The following is a 17,778-nucleotide window of genomic DNA, read 5'->3' on the forward strand; positions in this document are numbered from 1 at the left end:
GGAAAATGTGGAACATATTTTATTACATTGTGTCACCTATAGAGTTGAAAGAGGGAAATTAAGGGATACAGTTTTAGAGGCAGAGAGGGAGTGGAATGTATCGGGTATTCTGGGAACAGAAGGAGAAGGAGTAAGAGCTATCAGAAAAGCACTGTTCACCTTTTTGAGGGAAACTGGGATAGGGAAAAGAATTTAACAGTAGACCATGGATGATTTGTTTTTTGTTTTGTTTTATTTATTTTATTTTATTTAATTTTATGGTTTTCTTTTTGATATGCTGGTTTGTTAGAGGACTGACATGATGATACACACTCGTGTACAGTAGGTGGCGGTATGCAACCAAAAGCTGTTTGCGACCCGCCATTAAAAAAGAGAAGAAGAAGAAGAAGTAAGCCCTGTGTATTGATCATGTAGATTGAGAGGGAGTAAAAGCTACCAGAAAGGCACTGTTTAAATTTTTGAGTGAAACTGGGGTAGGAAAAAGAATTTAACATTAGGTAAGGAAAGAACATAGATTTGTTTTGTTTTGTTTTATTTATTTAATGGTTTTATTAATTAATTTTTATTTTATTTTGATTAGAACATAGGTTAATGAGTTGGAATGATGTGATGATGCATACTCATGAACAGTAGGTGGCGGTATGCACCTTTTAAGTTGTTTGCAATCCGCCAAAAGCAAGAGAAGAAGAAGAAGAAGATCATGTAGATTGGGGGTGCCCAATACGTAAATCACAAAGGTAGTGTGGGTAGATGGCATGGCATTGAAGCGCAAATGCGGCGCACCTTTATGCGCTTCAGAGGCGCTATTGGTGTAAGCGCTCCACAGTTTCTCCTCCGCTGTGAGGTTCCGGCGCTCGCAGTTCACTAGCAACGTTGGTTTCAAATAAAATATACTATTACAATAATAGATGAAAGGCACACATAAGAAAAGATAAAAGGATAAAAGGTACACATAAGAATTAATACACGGTACATAAAGGCTATGGACATACAATAAAAGCATAAAAATCGATAAAACATTGCTCAGACTGACTCGAAAGCGAGGGAAAAGAGTTGGATCTTTAGGCGAGACTTCAAAGTTTGGAGGGTGGGCGACAATTTGACATGGTGGGGCAGGTCGTTCCAGAGCCTGTGGGCTACCGCTGGGAAGGCTCGATATACAAACTGTTCAACCTACAGAGATGACAAAAAGTGTTCTTCCAAATACAAAAAAGCCTCTGTTTACGCTGTCTCGCAAACACCTTGGTTGGTTTTAGGGACTACCAGAAGCAGCTGAAGCAAAATGAAGTCACAAGAATGATAGAGACATAACAAAACAGTATGTATTTGGGCATGGCTAATATAATTGTTGATGGCCAAACATAGAAGTAACACAACTCTGGTCACATTTCAGGGTTTTTCTTTGACTTAGCCTACTGAAGAGGGAAAATATCTTTCAATATAAAATTATTTTTACGATAAGCTTCTTAATAATTACTATCATGTTTAAATAACAGTAGACTAAATACAACTCTGATGTAATTAGGACCCTTATAAAATAGAAAAACGTATTTTCTATATTGCTCCAATACTTTAAATGTAGATTAAAGGGTTGTGAACTTGTGAGGATAAAAAACAAGAAGAGCAGTATATCCAAAGACAATGGAAAGAAAACATGGAATGTGTACACATCCTCAATTGCTAATCTATTATATTTAAAAGATGTTTTCACCTCAAGTATTCTTAATATAAGACATTCCCCATTGTTATTTTCCCCAACTTGACAGGAAAGGGGAAAAAACGAGAAATTAATTATTTCCCCCAAATCTTTATTCACGAAGCGGTATACAAGTTGTATTCAAAAGTATACAAACAACTTAGCACAAACTTGAGAATGCAAGGCCCATTAAGTCCTTTCAGAGTTCAAATAAAAATATCCCCCGATTCTTGGTTCATCATAATTTTGTGTAATGTATAATTTTTATTTCGATAAACCAATGAATGCAAGACAAGAGTCTGACTATTTTGATTTGTTAATCTACAATAATTATGTATAACAATGCTTTCCCTTATTTATAAGACAACATATTTATCTTCACATCAAGGAAAGTCAATCAGACGGTAACGGGATGGTGAACATGCATCAGTGTCCCAGCCTGACTTGGACCAGAGAAGTCGTTTCGTGGTTTGTTCCATACTTTGAAAGAAACAATACACAGGTGTTAAGGACACCCTGTAGGATAAAAGGTTTTGCTTCTATCATTGTTGACATTTCACTTGAATAATTAAGGATCTCACCTGTTAAGTCATTTTTAGTTGTATGAAGGCTACTTTTATAATATAACATCTACATTTATAGTTTGAACACTTATGACCTTGGTTGACCAAATATTTAGTAATACTTACTCCAGTTTACAAAACCAAAAAGAGACAAATGCTGAAGGTTCATTGTTTTGATATGCAGAACTGCCCAAAGTTGTAAATGCTCCATTTCAGAGTTGGTGTATGTAATGAGTGAAGCCAGCGTCCCTCACACAGCAGAGTAGGGATGGGTATCGTTAGGATTTTATCGGTATTGGTATTTTTCGATACTCTTATCGATACTTTTCAATAAATTGGTGCTCACAATTATAGACATCAATACAAGATGTGAAGATTAAACAGTCATTTTATTGTAATTTTCCTGCAGAAATAACTGTATAACTTATACATTAGATTCTCAGAAGTAGACACAAATAAATAAAATAACTTAAAGGGGCCTGGCTCGCCCTATCATGCTTTTTGGGGTTTTCCCTCAGACAGATGATGAAAAGAGGCATTCTTTTTAACATTTGTAAATCAGTTACATCTTCATCCAAACATTTCAAACTGACAACCTAGCTCGACAAGAGATCCTTAAAACATTGTCCTACAGTGACATGCAAAACTGTGATATGAAGAAATTGGTAAAAAGGCTAAGATTGCAAAAAGATAAAGGCGAGTACGTATATTATTCTGGATTTTACTTTTAAATCATCACAAAATAAATGATGTGCTGAACTGAAACACGTCAAAATGTGTCTGAAGGTTTAAAAATAGAACAAAGTATTTGAGCTTAAAATATGTCAATTCCTAGTAAACGACCAACAATTGCTGAACCATACATTGAAACGTTGACCTTTAACATTTAAATGCAGTTTTCCAATTCACAATGACATCTGTAAGTTTAACTGGTGTATAAAGCATTCAATGAAAGGCCAAATTATTATAGGTGTAGGAGGTCACATAATACACTGTCAGTGTTAATAAATACAAAAAAGACAAGGCAATGTGCCTGCAAGACTGCACTCAGGTAAACACATATTACCCATGCGCAGCAGCTAACCTGCGAGCTTTCTCTCAGGTCACAATTACACACGGCGCGGCTGAAGCCCGCTAGCACTATTAGCACTAGCAGTATCGCTCACAGCCACATTGTTTAGGCAGTCAAATACGCTGCACCGTTTTAGATTCAATGAGTGTCTCGTTTGCAAATGCTTCATTAAGTTGCTTGTGTTACCCCCTTTACAAGCAACTAATTAAGTACATAGATTGCACCTTCGCCACTTCATTTTTTAAATTGCACCCAGACCTTCGATATCTTCGCCCTGTCCGCCATGCCTGCGGGAGTCTCACAACAATAATAAGAGCTAGGGGTGGGCGGATCGATCCCAAAATATCGATACTTCCGATATTACGTTAAAAAATATCGATACTAGAGCCAATAGGATCGATATTTGTATACTTTTTTCCCCCGTCTCCTCTACTCGTCAATTTATTCTAAAAACTATGTGCAGACAAACACAAGTATTATGCTCTTTTCTTCTCTCTGCACTGTTGTCCTCCTCTCCTGGAGACTCGCGCACGCGCAGCGCGCTCCCTGCTTGTACACCGATTATCAAGCTGACTGACAGCAGCCAGCAGGGCAGGAGAGCAGCAGCCAGCGACTAGCGAGTGCAACACACACACGCGCATGATGGCTGAGAGAAAGAGGAGCGTTGTGTGTAGCAATTTCACAACTGGCAATTCAAATTTAGCGAACTGTGATGTGTGTAAGAAGACAGTTTGCTACTCTGGCCACTTTGTATTGTTATTTTTCATAAAACGCAAAACGTTTATTTGTCTATAAAAACTGTCCTGTCTTTATTCATGAAAATGAATTCAGATTTAGTCTATTTATGATGATTTCAGCTCAAAAATCATGTCATGCAGCTCTCCCCTAAGTACATAAGACGCTTTTCATTAAAAAAAAAGTATCGGTATCGACTATACTGGCCCTGAAATACTTGGTATCGGATCGAATCCAGATTTTGTGGTATCGCCCACCCCGCTGTTGAGAGATATGACGAGTGGCATTTACAGTGGCCAATCAGAGGGGTCTCAAACCGGATACAGGGTTCCCAACCAACCAGAATGTTTTAAAGTTAAACTAATGAAGTAGACGTAACACATATACCGAAAGCAGCACCGTTTGTCCAGCGGCTTAACGGTATACCGATACCGTCCAATCAGGTATTGATTTAGTACCAGTTCTCGATACCCATCCCTAGGTGAGTCAAGCCAGCGTCCCTCACACAGCAGGTGATAAGTATTTTAGGAAAGGCCCTGATGGAACTTTGCATTTGACTGAACATTTTCGAAAATGCAACCCCTTTAAAGCTTGTTCACACAAGGAAAGCTAGTGTGAACACAAAATGTTCCAGTTTAAAATCTACTAAGAAATGGTTGAGCAATGATGCCACCATGTGGACACAAAGCCACACTATGACAACACTTCAAATGCCAAACATTAATTACATGTATAAATTTAGTAATTTAAAGTGTGCACTTTAAGTTAATCATTTGTCAGCACAACTTTTCTGTTTAAATTAAATGTCATTTTCTCAATATGGACTGTTCACTCATTCACAAACCAAATGAGACTTCTTGAAGCGCTTAGAATAAAGAGTCTCTTGGGTAGTTGAAGGTTAACAAAAGCAAAAACTAGAAAACATCTGTTCAAAACTTTTATTAGAAATGTTTAAGTAAGGTAGTGTGGAGGAGGAAAAGGAGGCAGCATTGGTATGGGCAAGTGAACATGGGGATGAAAAGGAGGATGGGGTGCCGGAGTGGGCGGGGGATCTGGTTTCATAGTGGTAGCTGGAGTGGTTGGATATTGGGGATAGGAAGGGATCATAGGGTAACGATGATAGTAAGGCATAGATGGTGGAAGCTGCGATGAGGGATTTTTAGCCTTTGGTTTAGTTGTAGTTGGTGTTGTCGCCGCAGTAGTTTTTGGCTTTGTAGCTGGATATTTGGGAGGATTAAGGGGAGGATACATCGGCATATATTGTGGAAACGGCATCTGAGCGTATTGAGGCATCCAAGGGTTTTGAAGCATCCGGGGGTTTTGAGGCATCTGAGGCAGTGCAGGAATTTGAGTCGCCTTTGCAGTTATAGGCTGTTTGGTCGTTGCTGTCGTTATCTCCGGCGTCTTAGGGTTTTGCGGCATCGGAGGGTTTTGAGGCATCCAAGGCATCTCAGGGTATTGAGGCATCTGAGGGTATTGAGGCATCTGAGGGTCTTGAGGCATCTCAGGGTATTGAGGCATCTCAGGGTATTGAGGCATCTCAGGGTATTGAGGCATCTCAGGGTATTGAGGCATCTCAGGGTATTGAGGCTTCTGAGGGTATTGAGGCATCTGAGGGTATTGAGGCATTAGAGCTACAGGCGAATTGGGGAAAGTTGTTTTGGAAGCAGTAGGTGCGGCAGGTTTGGAACACCAGAGAGATACTGGAATTCCTTGCCAACGCATCGGGAGTACATAACTTCCACCCTTTGGGAGAAAAACATACAATTAGAAAACAGCAAGGAATCACACAAACCTGTCAATGTTACAATCCGACTGCACAAGGCAAAAGATTAATCTCATGCTATATCTTCTGAATAGATCATCATGGTGCAACATATTTGAATGTCGGCCCCATCCAAAAAAAATGGTTAATCAGTACATTTGAAAGCAAGCGAAAAACAACTCATTTGAAAAGCTGAAAACACATTTTCGCTCGAGATCAATATGATGCAGATTAAACATTTTATTTATTTGGCTCTCGTTACACCATTCATAACTATAACAATTCACAGCACTAGCCATCTTTTTTTTTTTAACTCACTTCCTCACTCTTTAAATCAGTTTCACATTACCTCTTGAACCATGTTGCAGCCATCATAAGGAACCAACAGGACAAGTGCATGCGAGTTCCTCTGCATGCTGTAGCCACAGGTAGACGGGACCTGGGACAGAGGCATTGGAGGTGCATTTCCTGTGGGGTAAAAAGGTTCAGTGTTTATATATCATTGGTAGAGATAAATCAAGTCTACATTTAGGATATTATGGCTATTAAATGTACCTTGTTCTACTGCAAATTGTGAAGTTCCTGATCCCACCGCTCTGAACTTCAACTGGCCCGAACCACACTGCAGTGAGGGCGACATGCTCATCCATGACGAGTCTTTGAGACTGGTGACTTGTGTTGGGCTCAACCAGCCTGAAGGCGAATATGATATATATTTAATTTTTTCAATAGTTTGTACTTTAAAGAGAAGCAAAACAATTCAAGCCAAACAACAAACCCTTCAATACATAATCAAAAAATATTGGTACCTGCAGAGTCTGCTTGATAAGCACCTTCATCCTCCTCATAAGCGTTTGAGGATGACTTCTTGGTCCCGCCTGTGACTTGAGAATCAAGTCCTGAGCCTTTTTCAAAAGCTATCCCGAAAACAATTGTCCCCTCTTGGAACCCATTTGTTGTATCGGCTTCTTTTCTCCCTTCTCGTCTTTCTGTTTTCTTCAGACGATAACAGTCTGTAGTTTGCGCAAAATAACACGTCAGAATAACAGCTGCAGCCAGGTAAACACCAGCGCTTTTTCTCTCTCCTGTGTGTATCATCCTGTTGGACATGATTGCTGATGTGAAGAGCTGAGAGAACTTCCTTGACTCAGCTATTTAAGCATGAAGCAGGTGCTGCGACAAGCAATCAAGCTGTTATTGGATCCACCAGGGTTGTGTCAAAGTTGCCAATAGTCTAGCTGTCTAACTGAGAGGTTCATTCTGGCCCATCTCACCAACTTAAGGGTAAAACACAACCACTCTGCCATCTTTTGGAGAAATGGAGAAATGGTGTAACCTATGTACGTGTAATGTATACACTTTAGACATTATGTTATTTACAATAAACCTAATGAGTACAAATTGTACTCCTCCCTCCTAAAATGAATAATCACAAGGTTATATAATGTGGTATGATCAGAAGCTCAAGAACATTTACTTATTTAAGATTACACTGTTTTGTCAACTTCTGTTGTGAACACCATCGTTAGAATTTGGAGCTCAAATTTGTATTTAGAAGATAAAGGAAATTTGAACATGTGCAACTGGGCAAACTCCATCTGCAGAGGAAGCACTGAACAGCTACGGAATGAATCTTGAGGTGAGGTTTGTTCGTCTTCTTTGTCTATATTTCCAAATCTTCTTTACTTTATTGATTGTGGCATCAGAACCTAGATTCACAGTGAAATGATTAGCACTGCATTTCAGAATTCACCAATAAAAAGGATCGCTTTAGAAATATTCCAAAATAAATCTTTATTTTGCCTATTTTTTACTTGAACCTTGACATTAACTGCACATAATACTTCAGGATTCATCTTTCTGCTGCTGACAAAGACTATATAATCTGCACTTTGAAAGTATTATGCAACATATTACAATTGTGTTTCATAATACACGTGGATATTAATACCAGTAGTCCAGCGACCAAAACAAGGTATGCTATTACAGTAACACATTGCTTCAGGCAGTTTTGTCTCCAAGGTAACTGACAACAACAAAAAGTGTGAGGTGTTGGGGTGAGTGCATTACCTTAAGTGTACATATTTTATTTATCTTTTGTCAATTTGCTATTCTCATTTTCATAATTTTCAATCAAACTAAAGCTTATAATTTACAATTTTTTCAATTGATCAATTTCATGCAGGCATGGCCTAATCTCATATCTGTTTTTATGACCTAACTCTGTCCCCTTTTAAACATGATAATTTATGATATTTTTCTTGTAAATGTGATAATGATTCTGCTACATAAATGTTTATAATAAATATATGTGATTTAGAGTCTTTGAGATATTTTTCATGTTATTGCCACCTAATTTATTTACTGTATATATTCGTCTTCACCAGGAGATGCACCTTACAAAAGCAGTAAATACTGAATACCTTCGTGGGAAAAATATTCGAAAGCAGTGACTTTAATGCAGTCAGAAGACATGACATCTAGCTCTTCCTGTAAGTCTGCTCCAATTACAACTACGATCAAATTAAAAAAAAGCAGGCCAGTGTTTACTTCTCTTAGTAGGATTTGATTCAACAGTAAATTGTGTTTTACCATTAGACCCTGCTTCTACATTAGAACAGGATATCAGTGAGCCACTATCTGGGCTGGATGACAAAGTAAGACCGATCAAATAGTTGAAAATACACAATCGATTTTGCTTTTCAGCTCTGTTTTAATCACTGTATATTGCATTTGTTAAAGCTTTTGATTTATTAATTGTTAACTTTAATATATTTGTGTTTTTCTTTGGTAAGAGGAGAACAGAGGGCTGTCCACAGTATGTCAGGGACCCTCCCCCCTATTGTCTCAGAGCAGCAGGAGTTCTGAGGTATAACCGGGAGTCTGACAACAACAGGACAAACCTAACAACCATTCTTCCAGCGGTAAAAGAGATCAAGTTTCTACCTACTGTTGTGAACTCCAATCTACATGAATTTATGTTACTGATTATTTCAATATAACACTTGTTTGTTCAGTCCCAACCTGTGACAGAATACCCAGTAAGGTGTGAGTTCTGTGGAGGAAAGGCCCAACCTTCACTGGATCTAACATGGACTCAGGAAGCTGAGGTAACAAACATATTAACACAGGAAAATAAACCCCCAAATACACCTGATGAACCGTTTACCTCCTTGCATCCTCTTTCATTTTCATCTTAGTCAATGCCACTGTTCTGCTGTGCTCAGCGGCAGCAGCTGTGTAAGATGCTGGTAAAGCAGAGATGTTTGGTTGAGGGCAGATGTGACCTGAGGACTCTTACTCCATCGTCACCAAGAGACAAGCCTGGGACAGTAAAGGGGGAGCTTCTCTTACAAGGCAAGGAGATGGAGGATAACAACAAGTTCATCATGGACTTACTGAGTGGACTGAGGTACAACTTTGCGTCTTAAAATGATTTTAAATCCATTACACAGCAACAGAAAAATAAAGTAAACTACTAATCTTTATACTGTAATGTTTATGCTTCATTAGAGAACAATCAGAATTGAGAATATACGATGATTACTCAATCCAACTACCGGGGGCAGAAACCTGTGAGTAACAGCTGAGTCTACGTAACGCATGGACAGCTTTTAATCTGTTCATCCAGTCATGATTGATAAGCACAAACAGGCATTGCAAGAGCTCTCTTTGTGACTTTAAATGGATTTGTGAGGCTGATACAGTTTGTCCTGTGCTATTGTTTAGTTCCCCCAACATCAAAGGTCCTTAGCTTCCGGCTCTCTTGTGCTCCAGGAGAAGGAGGTTGGACAGTTTGTCCTTGTAGCGACGCTGAAAAGGAATTGAAAATAAAACAGGAAGAGGAGCAGGTGTTGATCCTTTTTTGTGATCACAAGCAACTTCAGTTTGGCATATGTCATTATCATCAGGTAGCCACAATATGCTATTGTGTATTCTCTTATTAAAGTCAGTGCTAAGAATACCTAACCTTTATTGGAAAACTAACAAATAATCCTAATTTATTTGTATTGATTCTGGACTTCATTCTGTATATTATCTTTACCCATATACACTGCCCCCCTGTTGTCACCCTGTGTTTGATCAATACATAAAACTACACAATAGCAGTTTTAAAGCTGTATTTTTCTTTTAACATTTATTTATTTTGAATAGGGTTAAATATTTCTGGGTATAAACATGTATGGCTTTTGATAGGGTCGCTTTAGCGATCTAATCTTGTGCTTTCATAAAGTAGGCAAGACACTGAAATTATAGAAGCAGATACTGAAATGTCTTCCTGATTTGTAGTCCCTAGTATAGCTCAGGTCCCAAAGATACTTGATTATAACTTCCCAAAAAGCAGTAGCTTTTTTAGTTGGACTCTCAGTTGCCTAATTTTATAACGTAGCCTTTTTGTTATAAATGTTGGTTAACATTAAAGTATTTGATTTGTTTATTTGTCCATGTTTACAGGACAGGGCAGAACCTCTTCAGAAGAATTACTCCAATGGCAGGACCTTTCTTACTGTGTTCCCTGATGGCTCTGTTCAGGCCTTGTATCCACTCACAAACAATGCATAGATTTGTATAATGTGACCAGATTTCCAGTGGGTCTTGCAAGGAGCCCAAGAGAGTGTGCATGCAATACTACATACAGTGGGTGTTCCCATCCTTATCGTCATGTTAACAGCTATCCCTCAGGCCTCTTGGCTCTGGTTGTTGTGGTCACTGCAGAAAATGGGAGAGTCTGCATTGTGTACGATGACAGCGATGCCTCCAGTCCATCGATGAGAGCCATGTTCCAGTCTGACGGCAGGGCGACATGTTATCACAGCAATGGGAACATATGGTACGAAGAAAAGTATATGTATATATTATTTAACTAATTAAAATGTTTACAATTAATATATATTTCAAGCAATACTTGCCTTAAATTATATTTGTATATCCATTACTTATCACGTGTTACCTCCAAGATTTGCAAGCCGCTTTTGTGAACAAGCAATTCCAATCCGGAAAATAGGTTTATTAAGCATATGACTAAATAAATAGGATTAGGATTATATTTCACGTTGTGTGAGAGTTTCTTATCAGAGGTTTATAGTTTTGCTGTTGTGAGCGTGGCCTTCATTTACTTAAATTCATCAAGAATATTCAGTTTTACAATTCATTTTTTACAATATAGGCAACAATTGTTCTTCCAGAATTGTGGTTACCAAAAGTGAGTAATTGAAATTAAAAAAAATGTTGGGGTGAAATATTAATTCAATATTAAGGTAAATAAAAGTTGGCGGTGGCTAAATGAAAAACCATGAATTGGGAAACATGGCAACAACTCTTGAAAGACTCGCTGCCAGAGGCCTTATCATAATCTTAACCATAGCAGGTCAGTCAATGCTTTAACGCAAGAGTTATACGCTATGCATCAGACTGTATAACATCCTGTTCTATACAAATGGGTGAATGACATGGATGGTTTAGAAAAGCTTATAATACTAATTGCATGTGTGTGTGTTGTTGCAGGCTGAATTTAAACAGTGCCAGCGGTCAGTGTTTGGATGAAGCTGGTGCCAGGGTTCATCGGTGGAGCTGGAACAGTCCGAGCCTCATCCCCACTCCCCTGCATCCCGTCTTCCTGTCCCTCAACAAAACGATTGGGGTCCGAATCCTCGGGAAGGAGCAGGTGTTTGTTACCTTCCTGGCAAAAGGCCAACAGGCAAGGTTCAGAGTTGGTGCCTGCTGCGCACAGGTGAAGCCATGTTTTTCTAACAAATGTTTTTTCTGCCTATTCATCTTGCAGTTGCTTGCATCGTCAATTCTGCTTCAATCTTTGTTTCCCTCCAGTTTGAATGTGCAACAGGCAGCGACGCTTCAGGGCCGTCAATATCAAAGGAGGAGCTGTATGTGTTGGCAGCCAAGGTTAGGATTCATCAGGCTTTCCAGATTCTCCACCAGTACCTGACGACGCCTTCACATCCCCATCTGCTGAAAACCACATAAGCCCCTCACCTCATGTTATTGCCCAGAGGCTTCTAGAAGTCAGTACTGATGTGATGAGTGAGACAGCCTTTATCCAAGGATGTCAATATTGTCTGCCAGTAATAAAGTAATCGGTGACACAATGATCGCAGCTTTTCCATTGATAAAAAGTATGGCACATCCAAAAAGCCAACAATTGTTATCTTATAAAAAAGCCCTCAAAAATGACCATTTCACACCTCCACCCCTTCTTCCTCATGTAACGTGCTATACAAATGTAATGTATTATTATATAATCAAGGTCATACAACAGAAAGCATTCAAAAACCTTGTTTTGCATTAATGTGGCTAGAAGTCCCATATATAGGGAATAGGAGGGTCTCAATAATATCAGACCCTCATCTTCTTACAAAAAAGCACTGGTGTCTTTTATACAACCTAATGGCTCCTATGGGATTTCAAAAGTTATGAGAGCATTTCCACCACATTTGCTCAAACAGGACTTTTCTTTCTCAATAATGGTATTTGAGACCACACAACAGAATCTGAAAAAAAACGAAACAATTGACTTCTAAATAACATTAGCAAAGCATTCTCACACTACTTTTACACTGGTCATACCCTTTCAAATGATCTGACCCATAATGAGGCTTTTTTAAACACCTGTAACAGCAAAAAAGCTCTCATGGGATCAACTTAATTACATAATGGGATGTTGCCCTATAGTTTGGATTATCCAAAAATCAACAAGCGTTGCCACTGACGTCACTATGTTTTAGTCTTGTATTGTCAAGGCTAATCTGCTGTGTGTTCTAATCACATAAGCTTGGATCCTCAGGTCTTCCTAATAACATTAGAGTGGAACAGATGGCTTTAAAGTGCACTCATGGCTGTAAGCGAGCAGGCCATCAAGACAAAAAGAGCAGTATCTCAGGCATTCATTTAGATTAACTACATTTTCTCTCAGATAACATAACACCTTGAGGGCAGACACATCTTCTAAAAGTAATAGGTTTTATCATTCATAACACAGACCAGCACATCAGTAAACCACAACACCAGAGCCTCACAGTTAAATAGTTACAATATGTTTAATCTTCTTTCAGCTTCCTTCAAGTTATGCAAATATAAAAATTATTCAGAAATCATACCAAGACAACAGTTTCCCAATGTTATTCCCACAACAATGATGACAGTGTTGCATGTTCTACAGGGTTAAGCTAGGTTTAGCACAAGTAACTTGAAAACTCTACATGTGGCTCAGTGGTACAAAGAACATGTTTTAAATCACATGGATCAGTTGTATGCAATAGGTTAAAGACTATAATAATCAATGTTAAATCTCTCCTTATGGGACCACTGAGGTCATCTGGATGAAATCTGCAGTAGTTTGAATAAATCAAGAAGATGACAAAAACAAAACAAATTGGCTGGCAATGTTGCCATGGATCCCACTCTGGCGTCAGGGGCGGGATATCTCCAATGGGCATGGTGAAGGTTGATGGGGGCATCCAGTCTGTGCTAGCAGTTTTCCTGCCTTCAGCGCAGACCTTCATAAACATCACTTCACAGCCCAGAGAGGATCCCACCTCAAACCTACACAGGAAGACCGAGGAAGCAGATCAAAGTCAAACAAATGGCCAATATAACTCACAACAAGAAAATCAGATAACAATAGGGATGGGTATCGTTAAGGTTTTAACGGTACAACTACTTTTATCGATATCGATCCGGTCTTTTAACGGTACTTTTATTGGTTCTTTTGGAGAAAAAAAGAAGGTAAAACTAAACAAATTGTGAACAAAACTAACATTGCTTTTTATTTAAATAAAATAAATATTTCACATCAAAAGAAACAACAATGTTTTAACAAATCGTATTAAATAATGTGATGACAGAAATGTAACCAGAATAGCTGAAACTTTAACAAAATAAATAACTCAGTTACCTCTAATCATTAACCCATGTTTGTATAATGTAGTTAACTCCGTGTGTTGCTGCTAGCATACATAACACCTGACGTGGGAACGTTACTCGTGGATGGGGCTACAGAGCTACTAGAAAGACAGTCGAACCGGGTGCATTTCTCCGTCTGAATGTGGTGCACTTTTGCTAAATGTTTAGACAAATTGCTCGTGTTACCGCCCTTACATGCTAAACACTTATTGCACTTTTGGTAACGAGCATTGTCCTCATCGAGCAAGCAGGCGGGCGAGAGAGAATCTCTAAAATAATCATTGAAGCATTTTGCAGTCTTTTTGCATATTAGAAACGGAGTTGGCGACACTAAAACTGCAATATAATTTTTGTGTAGCAATAATACATATGACATGTCTCCAGTACCGATAAAAAGACCGATAACGTCGGAGCTTAACGGTACCACGGCCTTTAATACTTCATTTCCGGGGCCCGTTTAATATCGAGGCTCGGTACCCATCCCTAGATAACAAGCAAAGGCTGTAAAATAAGCAGAACAGTGAGACGAACACCAGTGTACTTACATGGAGGGGCTTTTAGCTCTAGCCAGGATTAGACGAGTAGGGTTAGGAGTGGAGGTGTGTTCCTGTGTTCATGTGAACGTTCATCTTCATCTCGTTGTCCAGGATTTGCACAAGCTGCTGCATGGAGGGCAGGTGACCGGACTCTAGTTTGGACCACACTGGTACATCTGTGGAAACACAACACGTCACTGTAATTGACTGCATTTTGTTCTATTACCATAGAACTTCATTGTAATCATTTGAAAGACTTTAGGGAATAAGCCCATGCTCTGACTCACCATTTAATGTGATTTCAAAAGCTCCTGTAGACATTAACTGGTTTTCAATCATATTGCTGAAGAAGAACACCATCATGCATGCATATATCTGAAAGAAGAATGAGAGGAACTCGAGTTTAACATTTCTGCAAAGAAATAAAATAGATGTTCCAACATGTTCGTGCACTGTATGCAGTACAAGAGCAGTGCACTGAAAATAAACAGTTTCCAAGTTTTGGCTTGGATGAAAACAAACAATGTATTTATTAGCAGCACAGATCTATGCCAAATGCTTGCTAAATACATGTTTAAATTGCTGGTAAAACACAAGAATAGCCACAAGAGTTTTATTTGCAAATATCTGATGTGAGCAGTCATTCTTCCTCTGAGCCTTTGGCATGTGTGTAACCCTAGGGATAACAGACCAGGCAAAACAATACTTAACAACACAGCCTGAAGACCCTGAGTGAGCTAATGAAATCCCATGGGTTTGAGTTACACCTGGCAGTTTGAGTTACACCTGGCAGTGTGTGTGTGTGTGTGTGTGTGTGTGTGTGTGTGTGTGTGTGTGTGTGTGTGTGTGTGTGTGTGTGTGTGTGTGTGTGTGTACACAACTGTATTAGAGGCAAACTAAAGCTCACTTTACTCCATTTCCATATTCATTCTATGATTGAGTGTGACATCTATCGTGTTAAAAAGTAACATTGCACAGCTGCATCAGACACAGAATCCTGACCCTCTCTCTCAGTCATTGCTACACATGAAAATTAAAGCGTAAACCACCACACGTTCTGATAAGTGACTCAGATAGTTCTCTACCTTGTTTCCCTGGCCCCACTCCCAGACGCCAGGTGCCTGCATACCGATGAGGGCGAATGGGTCCCTGCCGATAATGATCAGCCCAATCACCAGCAGTTTGAACACAGACAGGAAGGAAGCAAAATGTCTGGGGGAAAAAAACAAGAAACTGGCTTTTAATACAATTCCATATCAACATTAATACGCTTTATAGGTAGGAAAATTATCAGTTTGGTGTCATAATGTTGGTTTTTAAATATTAAATAATCACATTATTCTCAGTTTTTAAAGAAAGCATATTTGTTTGAAATGTAATGGAAAAAAGTATATTTAATATTGTCCAAAAAATATGGAGAATGGCAATAGTATACCTAACAAATTATATTAACACAATTATTCCTAAATAACACTGTACCAAGAGTAGGACGTGACTTTAAAAAAAAAAAAAAATAGAAGTTGGGCTTCTTTGTGTAGAATAAACACAAGATTGAGAAAACATTGTGGCAATGGTTTCATCCCATACACATGATCATTTTGGGATTCTAAAATGTATAACTTAAAATAACAAACTTGATATGGCTTTAACAATCTCAAACGTATCAACAACAACAACCTACAACACATCCTTTTTTACTACTGTTAAACTTCAACATGCGTAATTGGTTGAGCTACAAACGGTACACAGGATTATCCGTCTACTGGCAGAACAAGTTAGACATGGCCAAAACTAAAATCATAAACTGGGGAATAGAAACCCAGGGTGTGATACTGTTTCCTTTATTTAATAGATCTCTAGTGTGTTTAGACTTCAACTGATGAAGACCCGAGGGTGCATGACACCACCCAGACATTTAACTGCAACATTTGGGACACAAATCAGTCTCACATAGAACAAATTATCCAACCACAGCCATTGATGCTTCACAAGTTCACTTACTTGTAGTTCTTAGGGATGGTAGTTATGTCTAAGTTTAAATACTACATGGTTTATACTGGGTATAATTCACATCCTCAGCTGAATAACTGCTAATCCCAGGCAGCCTTTAGACTGCTTGTAGAAATCCGGACATAATACACTTGTAACAAAGCAGATAATCTCTGACTTACTTGTAGAGGGGGATAGGAAGATAATTCTCCCCTTCAATACGGATGTCTGGGTACCGCTGGTACAAGGCCTGCATGTACTCCTCAAACACCCGCTTGTACCCTCAGGAAATGCTGTGAAAAGACAATCAGTGTTAGACAGATGTACAAAGTCTCAAAGAGGTACATAGGCAGTCATAACACAACAATGATCTCAAGGCTAATTTCACCATTTAACCTTGAGATATGGCACATGTGCCTCCTAGTATTATCTTTAAGATATTTGCTTTGTATTATTATAAAGTTGTAGTGGTAGTGGGAAATTCCAGTTAGCAGCACGTGAACCACGTTTTATGTAACGTTACTTTGCACCCCATTGCTAAATGCCTCTGTTTGTGGCATATTTGTTCAAGCAAAGCAAACATTAAAAATACAAATAGTTGTTTCTTGTTTACTTCAGTAACAACCCTTGTGCATTAGCATGTTAAAACCATGTGACATCTTTATTAGCATGTCTTTGACGGTGACGACAAGCACGCTTTATCGTAAATCCTTTACTCGTGTTAGCTAGTTAACGTCAGTTAGGCTAGCGTTAACTAAACATCAAGGTGTTAGTAAATGTATGATTGCAATACATCATTCCTGACAGAAAGATCAACTCAACAGAGATTTAAATGAATCATTATTGACCGTACAATTCAAATACGTCAACCTAACGTTACCGTCGACTAAAGATGTTACGTTAGCTCGCAGGTTTGACAGCGGAAGCGGTGCTGTTTTCGGTGAATGTTCAGAAGTGACACAAACCAAAACTACAACATGTTTAACATGCATTTAGGGCATTGTTCAAGTAATGTCTAAACAAGTTATATGAACGCTTCTTATACTCTAACATGTTTACATTAACTGTTAGTTAGCTATTTAGCTTCAATCGATGTTCGGCCTATATTCGGCTATGTTGTTAGCTTTGGAGTTTAGCTCGTTAGCTTGCAATGACTCGCCACATTTTTCGCTTATTTGCTTACCAAATTTGAAACTTGAGAAGAGGTCCATTTGCAAACTGCATCTTCATTTTCTTCACTCCACTGTTGTCGCCAGACGAGGCGCACAACAGCGAGGAAAGCCCCACAACGAGGAGCGAAAACTGCAACCACTTCATCGCTAACCGTGCCGGGGTTTTGTTCCTCCGCCTGTCCGTCGGTGTGAAGCCGAGGAGGCAGCAGGTTAATCTGAGCGTCACTGCCAGACCCCTCCTCCTCCTCTCTTCCCCCTTTAGCACCACCTACTGCTAAAGCTGTTCAACTCATATAAGAATGGGCCATGGAATAAACATATACTTCAGCAGAG

General features: G+C 39.0%; 3 protein-coding genes across 3 annotated transcripts; 1 reads left to right on the forward strand and 2 right to left on the reverse strand.

The window, feature by feature from the left end:
- Positions 1-4,989: 4,989 nt before the first annotated feature.
- Positions 4,990-6,968, reverse strand: LOC307018971 (uncharacterized protein). Its single transcript, XM_079649546.1, has 4 exons — positions 6,641-6,968; positions 6,387-6,524; positions 6,181-6,299; positions 4,990-5,812 (listed from the first exon to the last, which is right to left on the reverse strand). Exons 1-4 carry the CDS (start codon positions 6,939-6,941, stop codon positions 5,018-5,020), a joined length of 1,353 nt encoding a protein of 450 aa, XP_079505672.1. The 5' UTR covers positions 6,942-6,968; the 3' UTR covers positions 4,990-5,017.
- A 120-nt stretch (positions 6,969-7,088) lies between these two features.
- Positions 7,089-12,066, forward strand: LOC307018968 (glutamate-rich protein 6). Its single transcript, XM_079649540.1, has 12 exons — positions 7,089-7,470; positions 8,219-8,323; positions 8,430-8,488; positions 8,627-8,755; positions 8,849-8,941; positions 9,032-9,243; positions 9,345-9,406; positions 9,561-9,742; positions 10,287-10,369; positions 10,504-10,662; positions 11,337-11,562; positions 11,658-12,066. The coding sequence occupies exons 2-12, from the start codon at positions 8,290-8,292 to the stop codon at positions 11,811-11,813; spliced, it is 1,395 nt and encodes a 464-aa protein (XP_079505666.1). The 5' UTR covers positions 7,089-7,470; positions 8,219-8,289; the 3' UTR covers positions 11,814-12,066.
- A 798-nt stretch (positions 12,067-12,864) lies between these two features.
- selenot1a (selenoprotein T, 1a) lies at positions 12,865-17,677 on the reverse strand. The gene is made up of 6 exons (XM_079650048.1): positions 17,457-17,677; positions 16,456-16,566; positions 15,370-15,496; positions 14,572-14,659; positions 14,294-14,460; positions 12,865-13,388 (listed from the first exon to the last, which is right to left on the reverse strand). The coding sequence occupies exons 1-5, from the start codon at positions 17,588-17,590 to the stop codon at positions 14,336-14,338; spliced, it is 585 nt and encodes a 194-aa protein (XP_079506174.1). The 5' UTR covers positions 17,591-17,677; the 3' UTR covers positions 12,865-13,388; positions 14,294-14,335.
- Between the last annotated feature and the right edge of the window lie 101 nt (positions 17,678-17,778).

The sequence above is a fragment of the Notothenia rossii genome (genome assembly GCF_949606895.1).
Source record: "Notothenia rossii genome assembly, chromosome: 9".
Classification (NCBI taxonomy): domain Eukaryota; kingdom Metazoa; phylum Chordata; class Actinopteri; order Perciformes; family Nototheniidae; genus Notothenia; species Notothenia rossii.